The sequence below is a fragment of the Gossypium hirsutum genome, chromosome A08 (genome assembly GCF_007990345.1).
Source record: "Gossypium hirsutum isolate 1008001.06 chromosome A08, Gossypium_hirsutum_v2.1, whole genome shotgun sequence".
NCBI lineage: Eukaryota > Viridiplantae > Streptophyta > Magnoliopsida > Malvales > Malvaceae > Gossypium > Gossypium hirsutum.
Window position 1 is genome coordinate 87,527,277 of NC_053431.1, and position 14,452 is coordinate 87,541,728.

General features: G+C 33.0%; 1 protein-coding gene across 1 annotated transcript; it reads left to right on the forward strand.

Moving 5' to 3' along the window:
• The first annotated feature begins 1,421 nt into the window (after window positions 1–1,421).
• On the forward strand, window positions 1,422–5,491 carry LOC107922471 (DNA-binding protein BIN4). Its single transcript, XM_016852520.2, has 12 exons — window positions 1,422–1,813; window positions 2,022–2,199; window positions 2,389–2,450; window positions 2,797–3,046; window positions 3,191–3,252; window positions 3,337–3,390; window positions 3,978–4,095; window positions 4,413–4,459; window positions 4,539–4,565; window positions 4,684–4,759; window positions 4,953–5,092; window positions 5,216–5,491. The coding sequence occupies exons 1-12, from the start codon at window positions 1,766–1,768 to the stop codon at window positions 5,315–5,317; spliced, it is 1,164 nt and encodes a 387-aa protein (XP_016708009.1). The 5' UTR covers window positions 1,422–1,765; the 3' UTR covers window positions 5,318–5,491.
• Window positions 5,492–14,452: the final 8,961 nt, after the last annotated feature.

Below are 14,452 nucleotides of genomic sequence, written 5' to 3' on the forward strand. Positions count from 1 at the left end.
TATTAGGTGCAGCGTGATTAAACTCAGCTAAAATCTTTTATCTATAAAAAAAACCAAAATCAAATCGGATCTGAAGGCATCACATAATCACCGGTTATAAGTGACATGTATTTCTAGACTCGTACGAGCTATGTTTCAATCTTAGAATCCACTAAACCGTAGCTTTGATACCATTAAATGTAACACCCATAACCCGGTCCTGTGACCGAACCCAAGCTACAAGATATTACCAAGCAGTGAGTTAGGTTGCGATCTTCAATCAATTAACATTGCGATCTCCAACCTTAGTGACTTTATGCTATCTCAGTCCCTTACATCGTGGCATGACTCTCTGTTCAAGAACCTTCAAACCGTTGTGCACTTTAGCATTCTACACACCTACACATTCACAAGTGCACCTTTAAGCATAATCTATTAACAAAAGTATAGAATAAGATCAAAGTGCTAAAAATGACACAAAAACACAAACATACTTACAAATGACCAAAAACACAATTTAATCCTAAAACGACTTGATTTTACTCAAAAGTAAACTAAAATAAGCGTAGAAGGATTGTGATTGCATACACCTAATTACACCTATCAATTACAATATTTCTCTTAAACAACTTTGTAAACCTAATGTCTAAAATAAACTAATATGTAAACATTAAAGAAGTCTATATATTCAAAATAAAAAGCTTAGATCATTTATACAATGATAGCTTATTTCGCATATAAGCTAACATCAATGTTGTAAAAACGAGAATGGAGGTTAAATTGATTGAATAAGACCTCTGATTCCAATTTAACCATACAATTCAATTACACTGAAAAATTAAAAGAAATAAATTAATATTTATTAAAAATCCATAGAAATTAAAAATATATATTACTTTTTTTAAAAAAAAAGAAAAATTATATATAAAAAATCAAAGATAAAACTGAACCAAAAAATAATGAAAAAAAATCAATTTTAAAATAAAAATAATAAGAAAAATATGATTTTCTTATTTTTTCTCAAACTTCAATTTCCAAAACTATATGCACATTGTAGTTTAACATATTAATCGGATTGATAGACGTAAAGTTGGCTAGTAAAAGGGAGCAGCAACTTTAGAGTGTTGAGGAAAAAGCAAATGGACAAGAAGAGCGTCCAAAGTAGGATTTTGAGCAAAAACAATGGAAGTTCGTGTATGTTGAGAAGCAAGTCCGATATAGCACTATTGATTGGCATGTTATTATGGGTTTGCTGCATCTGTCAATGTATGTATCTGGTAAACAAAAAGAAAAAAGGTTTCACCTGGATTGAATATCATGTAACTGGTCAAATTCCCTCGCCCCAAACTCTCCTCAACAGAGCCCAATAAAGCCCAGTGTAAATAAAGCCCTAACTCAAAAACTCTGTATCAATCCTCAAATCGAATCTGTATCTGTAGGGTATTGGGCCTAGAACTCCATAAGCCCCCTTCCGTTTCTCTTGTTCCTTCTTTCCCTCTCCTTCCATTTTCATTTCTACCATTTCTTTTTCTCTGCTACTCATCACTTTCAATTTTCCTTTCTTCTTCTGTTTCTTTTTTTTTTACTTCTCTTTGATCTATTCTACACCCGGCACCGTTGCATTACTCTTAATTTGTTTGGTTCAGCTACCCAGTGCATAATTAGGCTTTTAGGGTTTCTCTGTTCACATTTTCTTTGGATTTTGCTTTGTGTTTTCGCAGCTTATAAGTGCTGCTGAGTTATAAATTTGTATAATCTAATATCAGGGAAGAATAATTGGTGCGGAATGAACAATTCCAGGGAAGATTCTCCAGATTGGCTGCGCTCTTTTCAGGTATATTTACCCTGCTTTCTTTAGCTTCTAAAATGTTTTTATTTGTTTGACACTCTGCACCATGCTTTTTCCCCATTATTTTCATGGCTAAAGTTTAACGTTTAATCAGATTGTTCTCTTTTCTTTTTGTAACCGTATAGCAGTTAGCCAGCTGTTGCACCTTTACATTGTTTTCTTACTGGTTTGCGAGAATTTACCTTGTTTTTAGGCACCGACTTCTACGCTGACATTATCTTCGGATTCCAATTCTTCTCCAAATGGTAGCCCGCGTAGGGTTGATAAAACTGATGCTGATGATGAAGACACATTGGAAAAGAGAAACCACGATAAAGTAAATCAAAAGCCTTCTGGAAAGAAGGAAAACGACGCCTTCAAGGACTCTGAAGGTAGAAAAGGAGTAATTCTCCTATGATAGTTAGGAACTGACGCAAGGGTTGTTTCCAAATAACTGAAATGATGCTTTAATGAATTGTTTAAAGTATATAATATTTCAGCTTCTGATTTCTGAACCCTTTCTTTGATTTTGACCTCGTTATTTACAACTTGTGCAATATGAACTTTTAGCAATGATGCAGGGAGTGAGGAGGATGGAAAGGTCGCTGCGGAAGAAATGTCTGAGAAACACTTGGGATCTCATGTACGGTATCACATTATATTGCCTTGGGATTGCCTAAATCTGGGTTCTCCTTTATTATTGCATTTCATGGTTTATCAAAAATGTCATCAAACTTAAAAAATTGATTTTAGATATCGTTTTGAAATTTATGAAAATAAAGACATTTTGCTTTGGAAAGAATCATTTCATCGTAGAACAAAACCATTTTCATTTATTTAACAGTATGATAAAAGTTTTATAATGTAAATTTTACTTCATATGTTTGAGACGTTTACTACAGAAAGATATCCAACGTGGTATGAATCTGATTAGATTGGAGGACCACTGTTAATATTGAAGCTGATGAAAGTGGTTAGATGTTGAACAGGCAGTAAATCATTCGATATGGTCGTTATCATCCGATTCTGAGTCTTCTCCTGGCCATTCTCCTCAAGGGAAGCAGAAAGTGTCTCTATCTCAAGAGAGTGGAGAGGCAAGTGATCCAGTTCTGACTGGCAGGGCCAACAGGTCTCCACTAAAGAAGACTTCTAAAGGAAAATCTCCAAAGAAGGGGGTAAAAGCAAGGGTTCAGACTCCCAAAAAGGAGAAGAATGTGAAAGATGATGCGAAGATAAAAGGTATGATACTGAATTTGTAATGTAAAGTTTGATTTTAACGTTTATTGGGTTTGGCTAGCTTAAAACATTCAATAGCTGATGCAAAGGATACTATGCGATCAAGCTACTTAATTTATTTCATGCAATGTTGGGTTATGTTAACAGAAAATGATATTAATGTGGAAACTGCCGAGGAGGAGGCTTCTGAAAAGCACATCGAACCTCATGTAAGACCATTGGTAGAAACTATTTTATTTCCTTTTTTTCATCTGAGACTCGTCACTTAATTATTCAAATTTTACAATATGTAGGTTTCTACCTCAAGGTTGCCTTTGGTGCTGTCTGAGAAAGTTCACCGCTCAAAGGTAGGATACATTTTGTCATAGTTATAGCTTATTTGCAACCTAGTTCACTAGAGACTAGGCTGTGAGTTTCAAAAAGGGTTATATTGGGGATGAACTGCATTTGGTTGCTTGTAATTGTTGTGAAGTTCAACCTTTATATTGTGCAGGAAATCATTAAGGAAGATGTGATTGCTCCTAGGATTATAATCAGAAATAATCTAAGATTATTAATTTTGTTACTTTCTTAGTCAGTAAAGCTCTGCAAACAACCTGAGAGAACCTAGAAACCTATCTTAACTAGTATATTTGGTTTCTAAAAAAAAAGAAGAAGGGAAAATCCTGTTACATTTGGTCTCTCTACTTGTGGACTTTTAAGGATTTAGGTTTAGCTTCATGCTTTATTTTAATTCAAAATCTAAATTCCTTTAGGTTTGGTTTGATTTTTTATTTATATATAATTGTATGCTAAAATGGAAAGCCTCCAATAAACAAAATATATTTGTGTTATGGAGATCTTAGATCCCCTGGACTTAAAAAATGCTATGTGATCACATCTGCTGTGAAAAGAAATCAACCAGTCATTAACAAGAATTTTGTCGTTTGTGCAGGCACTTGTTGAGTGCGAAGGGGATTCCATAGATTTGAGTGGCGATATGGGGGCTGTTGGTCGAATTGTAGTTTCTGGTTCTGCATCTGAAAATCATGAGATGTTCTTAGACTTAAAAGGCATGTGCTGTTTGAATGCTTTTGATAGGTTTAGATTATGTAACTGTTTATCTTGTATTTGAACTTTTAAGCTATCATCTCTGAATGGTTGGCGAGTTACCGACAGCAGGAGGGTAAAAGACAGACATGCAGACATGGGTGCATGCCTATATAACCTGGACTTGTTTTGCACTCAAATTCAGCAAGTTACCAAGTGTTCTGTTAAACTTCATCTTTTTGTACCTCTTTTTCTGATTAAGTCTTAGCTATGCTCCACTTCCAGTTTGAAGACCTCATTGTTCTTCTCTCATGTCTGGTGTTACTTGGTATTTTCTCAGGAACTATTTACAAAACAACAATAGTGCCTTGCAGAACATTTTGCATTGTGCGTAAATCCTGTCTTGCATTTTCTCTATGGACATTTGTGATTGAATTGATGTTTACCCAGGTTTTTTGTTGTATAGGTTAGCTTTGGTCAGACTGAGGCTAAGGTTTGTTCCAGAACTTATAACTTTGGTATTACTTTGATCGGTTAGAGGCTTGTTGTTTTCCTGAATGTTGCTGTTAAGTTTGTTTATTGCTCCTGTAAATTTCATATTCTATTCTCAGATAGAGGCTATCATGAACGACTTCATTCAGCTAAAGCCACAATCCAATGTTTATGAAGCAGAAACGATGGTAGAAGGTGCTCTTATTTTAGCTATTTATTTTTGCATTTGGTTATTCATTCATTTGTGGAGGGAAGAAAGGAGATGGTGGGTTGGGGGCCAACTAGCAAACTGTGCTTCAATCTAAGATTTTATGGTTCATATTTTCACGTAACTGCTTCCATGAAGAATTTGCTCCCATCTTGACATTTGATCATCTTGCATTAATAGGTACACTAGAGGGCTTCTCATTTGATTCTGAGGATGAAGCTGAGAAGATACCAAAGGCAATTCCGCATCAGACTGATCAAAATGAGGACATTGATGGCCAAATGAACGGGAAATCCAAAGGAAGAGCTGACAAAACATCTGTATGTATTCTAACTATTTTTACTAAACTGCATCTTTGTTAGTTTGACAAAAAAAGAATGCTGTTATTGTTCATAGCAAGAATTTCTGTATGTTTATATACTATAAGGGAAGTGTTGTTGCAGATGGTGTCACGGAAGAGAGGTAAAACTGGTGGAGGAAAGTCGCAGCCAGCCAAGAAAGCTAGAAAGAAGGCCATTTCAAAGAAACCCAAGGCCAAAAAATGAGCAGACAAAGTCTTTGTTCAAAATTTTATTGTATATGCTGCCAATTATGGACGCTAGCGGTTGGTAATATTGTATTTCTTTAGTTGGCTTGAGTTTGCATTTTCATTTGCCCAAAAAAATCAGATTTGTTGTACTATTCAAACAATTAAAAGTGAAGGACAGCATTTATAAGCATTGCACGGATACATGTTGAGAGACTTCAACTAGTAAGGTATGTGGTCTATTCAATATCACAAGGACTACATAGGAGGGCAGGCAGGCCATCCAAAGTAGACCAGAGGATGGGTTGCAACTACGTCAACCTCTTTATTGGCTTTCTTATGCACCTAAATAAATTTTTGCTCGTTTCTGGCTCCTTTTGACTCTTGGTGCTCTTCTGAGTACAAAATATGAAATAATTGGATTAGGAGTACCAAATTTCACGAATCTAGTAGTAAACATTCATAAATATGCTAAGTATTTGGGGTAAAACTATGTATAATTTGGTGTTTATCAAATACTCTTATACTTAAGTATTTGTTTGTCCTCAAGCAAAATTTTCATGTACTGTTAGAATTCATTCCTCTCAATCACATAACCATTACTGATAATGTTACAAGTTATTCCACAGAAAATCATACAGTGAGAATTCAACTATAGGGGCATTAAAAACCTCAAACAATCTAAATCGAATACTTTGATAACAAAATTATAGGTAATCTCTTTCATTCAAGTAATTAACTTTAGTCCTAAATATACAAGAGATGACATCTTCACTAACGATTCACTCAAATCACTTAAAGTGTTTAAGGTTCAAGATTAAGCACTCGATTGTCTAACATGAAAAGTTATTACCATAAGCTTGCATGAAAATCAAATCTCCACCACTTGTAATGATATGATACACTAATCAAAAGGTCTTTGCATGGTTGTAATGGGATTTAGGTTACAGGTATGAATACAAGCTGAAGAGACAAGGGTTAGAATCGAGATAATTTCAATATATTACCCCACTATCAAAAACTTAATTACTGAATCAAAAACAAATATCTAGAACTATTTTACATGAGTTCATGACAACTTTAGCTTGCTGAGAATTATAATAATAATACTAAGTTGTCCCTCCTCAATATGGTGCTCTTGGTCCCTCGTCAATTCTAATAAGTCGTGGCCCCTCCTCAATATGGATCTTAAATAGAGGTAAAATACATCTTGCAATATATCATTAACAACAAGAAAATCAAAAAATCATGAACTACACAGATCTAAAATGCCTCTCCAATTTACCTTATCGAAAACTCGTGATCTAGCTAGAACACAAATTTCAGCCCCTAAATGACCTTCTTTACACCAAAAATCATTTCTAAACATCATTCCTATTCTATCAACACAAAATCTAAACATTAATTTCATCAAACAAACCATTTCATAATTTTTCAAAAAATCAACTCATGCTCATAGTTAAAAACGGACTCGTCAAAATTGATCAACCAAATGAGTTTAATCTTTTGTTTTCTAATCAAAAACCTCTTAATAAACATGATTTGAGCTTAAATATCCATTGAAACTTGGATTCCAACTCAAAACCATGAATTCACCATTGATGAATCTCATGTTCAAGAGCTAAGAGATCAGATTTGAAAAAAACATTTTATTCAATTTAGATTAAAAATAATGATTAAAAGCAACCTTAGAATGAATTTAGAGTTGATAAAATACCTTCAATCGATCTAGAATCACCAATATTGAAGATTGGATCAAGATCTTTGAAGAACTTGAATGAGTTTTTTCTCAAATTTGGAAATCTTTTTTAGAGAATTTTGAGAGAATAAAATATGAGATCTAATCTTTTATATGTGGACTTCAAAAATGAAAAAGAAAAATGAGAGAAAATGCTTAGAAATCGAGTGACAATTGTGTGTGAAGTGAGGAGGCTACAGCATTTTTGAACTGAAGAACCCTCACCTGATTTCTAAAAAAAGGGGGAAATTGCCATCAGGACACTCCCACAATTCCCTTGTTTTACTAAATAATCATTTCCTCCAAAATTCTAAAAATATGGGTAATTTTCCATATAACCACTTAAATATTTCTCTTGTTTTGCTAAATGGTCCTATGTAATTAATATTTTAAATTCTCTCAATTAAACCCCCATTTTAATTAATTTTTCAATTCTAATTTGACCCAAAACATTTATTTTACTCAAAAATTATTTAAAACTATAAAATTAATTTATCTAAAAATATTTTTATTTTCTAGAATATCATTTCTCGATTTTTAAATGAAATTAAGCTAACTAAAAATTTACTAATAAACCCGATTAACTCCTAATTTTCATTCGGAACCCGGTAAACTTACCCAAAACTACTAGACCTATTTTTTAGGGCCTTACAATTTTAGCATGAAATTCTTGTGAAATTTCAATAATTATGGGTTGTATTTGAATAAATAAAAATACAGTTGACTGGGTTTTAGGCTTAATTGTGTAAGTTTCAAGTTTAAGGACTAAAATGAATAAAAGGTAAAAGTTTAAGGTAAAAGTGTAAAATATGATAAAGAGTCAAGTATGTGAATTTAAGTGTTTTAAGGTATTTGAATTGGTTAAATTGAATTAAATTATTATATTAGATCAAGAAATGGATCAGTCGGTTGATAATCGTGGGAAAGGAAAAGTTGTTGAATAGTTGTTGTCGAAATGTTGGTAACTACTATTTTTTGGGACGTTCATATTTGATGTTCTTATGTTTATTAATGTTGAATTCATAGTTGTATATATTTTTTTGTGTAAATGTGTTTAGTAAACATGGTTGATAAAGGTAAGTTATAAATATGATTAAAGACTTAAATGGAAGAATATGGCTCTGTATTTGTTCAAATTAAAACATGTTATGCTATGGAAAGTTGGTATCAAATTAATCTTGGTATATGGTTAATATCATGAAATTTTTAAGGTATACAGGTTAGCCCGTATGAACTTAATGAATAGCTAGGATACAAATAACATGTCATTAGGGTGTAGCAGGCACTTTGTGCTGGTGTTATATTTAGCAGGCACTAGTTGTATGTGATTTCAGTAATAGGTACTTTGTACCAGTGTTTTTAGTAGGAGGCACTCTATGTCAATGTTATATTTAGCAGGTATTATGTACGGTGATGGATACTATACCGATGGTTTGAGATCCTGCATTTGTTGTAAATTTTTTATAGCTTGTGTGAGCAGTATTGTGTATTGGTTAATGTCCTTTTGTCAACCTATATGAATATTACCCTCTCGTGTAACTAAACTCAATTTATTATTGTTCTCTGAGAAAAATTGTTAACTATCGAAATGGAAATGAAATGAGATGGTATGTTGAATTATATTTGGTTGATTATATCTTGGTATGTGAATCTTAACATGTTATGTATTGATGATGTGAATGATTTAGGTTTAATCATTTCGTATAGTTGGAATGATAAAACAAGGCAAAGGTTGGTTAGTTCTATGTTATAAATATGATTTGTAAATAAAATTGAATGGTATATAATGTTTTTATTTTACGAATTTACTAAGCTTTATGTAAGCTTACTCTATTTGGTTTTCTTCTTTGTAGATTGTTGGACTTTTGCTGTCGATTAGAACGTGTTGGAGATCACACTATTCGGCAACTCATTTGGTAGCTATTTATTTATTTTGGCCCAATTATAAGTGGAATGTAAATAGGTTTTTAGTTATGTATGCTATAAGCATTATGGTCATATTTTGTGGCATTTAAAGTGTAATATGTGTATTGATGTAAATTTTAATTAGTATCATTGATTGCTTGTGGTGTGTGATGGTAAATGTATTTTGAATGGTTGATTTGGAATGTTTAGGTTAATAGGTGTCTTGGAATGTTTTGTTCTTTTTTGAAAATGACCATTTTTTGTTATGGTAAATTATGAACCTATAATGGAGTATATTTGCATTTGAAAGTTGACATAAATGGATGTACTTTGGCATTTGGTATTTATAGCTTGATTGTGATTGAATGAGTTTAACTTGTTGATTATGTTTTGGCTTGAATGACTATTTGTTTATATTTGAATTGTGGTGCCAATGAGGGCATATTGGTTAGACACATAGGTTGATTGTGAATTGGTATATTTTGGCATGTCTTGGCATATTTTAAATAGGTTTGAAAGTTGGTTAACGCATAGTTTGTAGTATAAGTTTTGGCATGTGAAATGGCTTATGTTTGAAGGTATTTTTAGGCACACATGACCTAGGATACAGTCTACCACACGACCATGTGTCCTACACAGTTGCATGATGATAAACGCAAAATTATACATAGTTTTACCCCAAATACCTAGCATATTTATGGATGTTTACTACTAGATTTATGTATTTTGGTGCTCTTAATCCGATTATTTTGTGTTTTGTACTCAGGAGAGCACCAAGAGTCAAAAGGAGCCAAAAACGAGCAAAAAAAGGGGACAAAACGGACCAAATCGAGAAGATGACACGGCCTAAGCCTTACCACAAGGGCATCTCACACGCCCGTGGCCTTCGGGGGTGTCGACCAAGGTTTACACGATTTACATGGCCTAGTCATTGAGCCCACACGGCCGTGTGCAATTTAACGGAGCGAACACGGCCTGGCAATCACGCCACACAACCGTGGCACACGGGCGTGTCCCTTTTTCAAAGAGTTGTATTTTACACAGAAAAGGATACTTAGGGAGGAAGAAAGCTAATCCAAAGCCTATATAAACACCCTAAGTGTGACCTAAAAAGAGGCCTCTTCCAGAACTTTTCTGGAATACAGAACCACACGCCAGGAATTACTTGAAAGAAGCCAGACGATCCATCCCAAAAGCTGGAGCTACTCCAAGACTGAAGATTTCTCTCAGAATTCCTTCAGAGGTTTCGTAATTATAATTAGTGACTAAATGAGTGCTTTTTTTATTATAGATCAAGATTTTCCAAAATCAAACCTAGACTGGGGCAAAGCAAAACAATCCGACTAAACCAACTAGTCGAGTGCATTTTGTAAATCGAGGTAAGTTGTATGTCAATAATTCAACTACATCGTTAATGTACGTATTTGAATTTTCATTAGATTGATATAATATGATTTGCTAGATTGTGAACTGAGATTGTATTTTCATGATTGAAATAGTAGAATGGTCTAGTTGGGACCCTAGGAAACAAACTGGGTATTCATGCCATAACGATCGGATTTCTTGTGTGCCAGTGTAAGACATGTCTAGGACATGCATCGGCCACATTATGAGTGCCAGTATAAGACCATGTCTGGGACATGGCATCGACGTAGAGATGAGTGCCAATGTAAGACATGTCTAGGACATGCATCGGCCTCGATGATGATAGCCAGTGTAAGACGTGTCTGGGACATGCATCGACTAAGAGCTGTGCTAGTGTAAGATATGTCTAGGACATGCATCGGCCTCGACGATGATAGCCAGTGTAAGACGTGTCTGGGACACGCATCGACTAAGATTTGTGCTAGTGTAAGACTTGTCTGAGACATGCATCAGCACGTATATACGAGAGGTAGTATAAGACCATGTCTGGGACATGGCATCGGCCTCGATGATGCTAGCCAGTATAAGACCATGTCTGGGACATGGCATCGACAACTTATCCCATGTTTGAGGTTTATAGAATATCCAGTAGTTTTCTGAAAGGTTCAATTTTAAAGGTTATAAAAGTGACTTAAGAAGGAAAATATAATAATGTTTTGAGTGATACAGGTACCTATTTGGTATGCATGAGTAATGAGCTCAAATTAGAAACTGTGTATTGAGTAGACGGTAATGAGTAAGTTAAGTTTAAACTTACCTTTGAGTTATGAGTATGATGACTAATGGTGAAATTGTCGTTGTATATTTATTTATATGCAACTTACTAAGCTTTATGCTTACTCTCTTCCCTTTCTCTTTTCTTTCAGTGCCGCTTAATATCCAAGGATCCTTTGAAGTCAGAGATATCAATCACACTATCAATCAAAGCACTTGGTATAGTACAAATCTTCTTTTGAGTATGACATGTATAGGGCTAGACTAGGATGTTGATTTAATGTGAAATTAGTTGTGTATTTTGGCTTAAGTTAAAATCCCTTCATTTTGTATCAAGCCTAGAATAATGGCTATTATTCATTTTGCAAATGCTTATAATATTCTTTCTATGAATGAATTGGTATCCATTGTGGTGAAGATTTAGTATGTTGGAATGATCTTGTGTAGGTGGTGGAACATGGGTGACAAAATGGTTTGGAAATCTCCTCCTTTTGTCCACACGGGCATGAAAAATGAGCATGTGTCTAGGCCGTGTGTGACACACGACTCACTCCCATGGGTGTGTGTTTTGGCCGTGCGTCCCCTGCACTTAAACTTTTTAGTCAGTGTTGTACACGGGTAGGCCACACGGGCGTGTGCCATGGTCATGTCTTAATGTAACACCCCCTAACTCGAACCGTCTCCGAAATAGAGTTACGAGGCATTACCGGACGTATCAGACAACTTATGAATAATTCACAAATAAAATAACATTCATAGCATAATTTAATTACTAAATCCTTATATTGAACTCTCAAAGTCTAAAGCATACATTTAAGTGAAACGGGACTCGTTTAAGTACTCCAATTCTTTTTTCTTTTTTTTTTATTATAAATTTCGACAGCATTCTGCTTATTTTTACATAAAACCCCCTGCAATTAAAACCATATCTATTTCAAACATAAACAAATCAACCAATTTATTTCACACATTCATTTTCTATTCTAAATACCTTCTAATCAACTTAATCAATATAATATCAATTTAAATTTATCATTGTACTAATTAAATTGAAATGGATAAACTTTTTCATTATAATTCTTAGACTTGTAATACTAATATTTTAAACCATTTATATTCAAAACATAATAACCTTTATACACATCCTATGTACATGCCACATTACCAAAAGAAAATATACATCACCAAAAAGTTTGCTGAAGTTGGGTCTAGCTTTGGATGCTGGTTCAGTACTTGACCTCTACAACCTGCGCACTGAAACAACCGTATGCTGAGTATGCATATACTCAATGGTATTACTATAATTCAGTTTATAATTAAATACATTAAATCACACACATACTTTTACATTACAATTATCATCACTTAATGAACAATTTAATCTTTTTATGTTATCATTTGATTATATATATCATTCTTATTTCTTTATTTCAATTCTCAACTTTCACATATGCTATATTATTCAAATTTAGTTTTATCAGTAGATTTATTTCATTTGTCCTATTAACTTGACTCGGACTCGTCGGATACACAGATTCCAACCAACACACCAGTACGGCACAATGTGCTTTAACGGTACACAGTACCTAATCAGTAATCAGTAACGGTAGCAGTAGCAGTAACAGTAACAGTAACAGTATTCAACACACAAAGTGCTGAATATGTAACAGTAACAGTAACAGTATTCGACACACAAAGTGTCGAATCGGTAACAGTAACGGTAACAGTAACAATAGTCGGCACATAAGTGCCTGATCAGTAAGCCGACAAAAACCCGTACTCTTCCATATCCTATGGCATACCAACTATATCCGAATAGCCTGACTAGTTAATAGGATATTTAAATCATTTTTCAGTACAATTTCCATTTCGATTCAATATTAATTATAATTTATTATTTTGATCAATTTTCACAGTAATACAGTAATTCACTTCATTAGAAATTTTACATTTCAATGCAATATACGTAACATTATTCAGTAATTTCACAGTTCAATTCGGTATTCAAAACAGTTTTTAGTATCCTATAATTCAGTTCAGTATCAATCTCAATTTTAATACCCAATCACAAATTTTATCAGTTCATTAAATACTTACCTTAAAATACTTACCACACATTCATATTAAATTAAAGGCATATTAATTATAAAGCTTGAGTTATAGTGATACAAACTAGAATTCTCTTCGGATTTAATCCTCGATGATCTTTATTTTTCCTTTTTGGGCCGATGCTTCAGGCTCGATATTATCAATTAAACTCCAAGCTTCAAATTCCCTATTTCCCCTTTTTCTTTCTTTTCTTCTTTCCCTTCTCTGTTTTCAAGTGGTTCTATTTCTTTTTATGTTTGTTTTATCTTTTATTTTTACTTTAGTTTATTATATTATTATATTAACTTAATAATAATAATTATTATTTCTTAAATAATAAGTAAATAAATATGTATTTTACAATTGTATGTATATGATTTATTACACTTGTACTTTACTATCACCATACATTTGTCAAATTATTAATTTATTCATTATTCTAATAATATAATATCAATTAAATAATAATTATTAAATATTTATTTAATAACAAATATAAATATTACAAATGTACAAATATATATTTTACATTTGTATTTTATTATCACCATCCACTTATCATAATTTCAATTTATTTATCATAAAAAAAATCTTATGATATAATTATTTAATTATCAATAACATAATTTAATCTAATTATCTATTACTTTAATATTTAGTAAACAAATTATTTTATAACAAGTACACATGTATCTATTTATTACAAATATACCAATATTTTTATTACCATACAATTCTCTACTATTTAATTTTTTTAATAATAGTACTAATAATAATATAAAACCATAATCAATTATATAATATATATAATCTAAATAAAATCTTAGATTTTTTTAATACATTTATGCCGCCTCAACCATTACTTAATGACATATTTGTCATTTTGGCCCTTTTTACTTTCTATTGCTTTAGAATTAAACTTTTACCTCTTATTCAATTTAATCCTTTTTGCTAATTACTCTAAATTAAGCTAAATTTACTTAATTAAAACCTAATTAGACACACCACTAGGCTCATAAATATTTTTAATAATTATTTTCGAACTTATTTCACTAAGACGGAGGCCTGATAGCACACTTTTCCGGTGCCCACGGATTTTGGGTCGTTACACTTAAAGTCAGTGTCATACACGGGCAAGTCACACGGGCGTGTGCCATGGCCGTATGTTGAAGTCAGTGTTGCACACGGGCTAAGGGCATGGGCGTGCCCAAGCCACACGGGCGTGTGGAGCCTAAAGCATAAAGTTTTTCCAAGTTATCTTAAGTTCTCGGTTTGGTCCCGAAC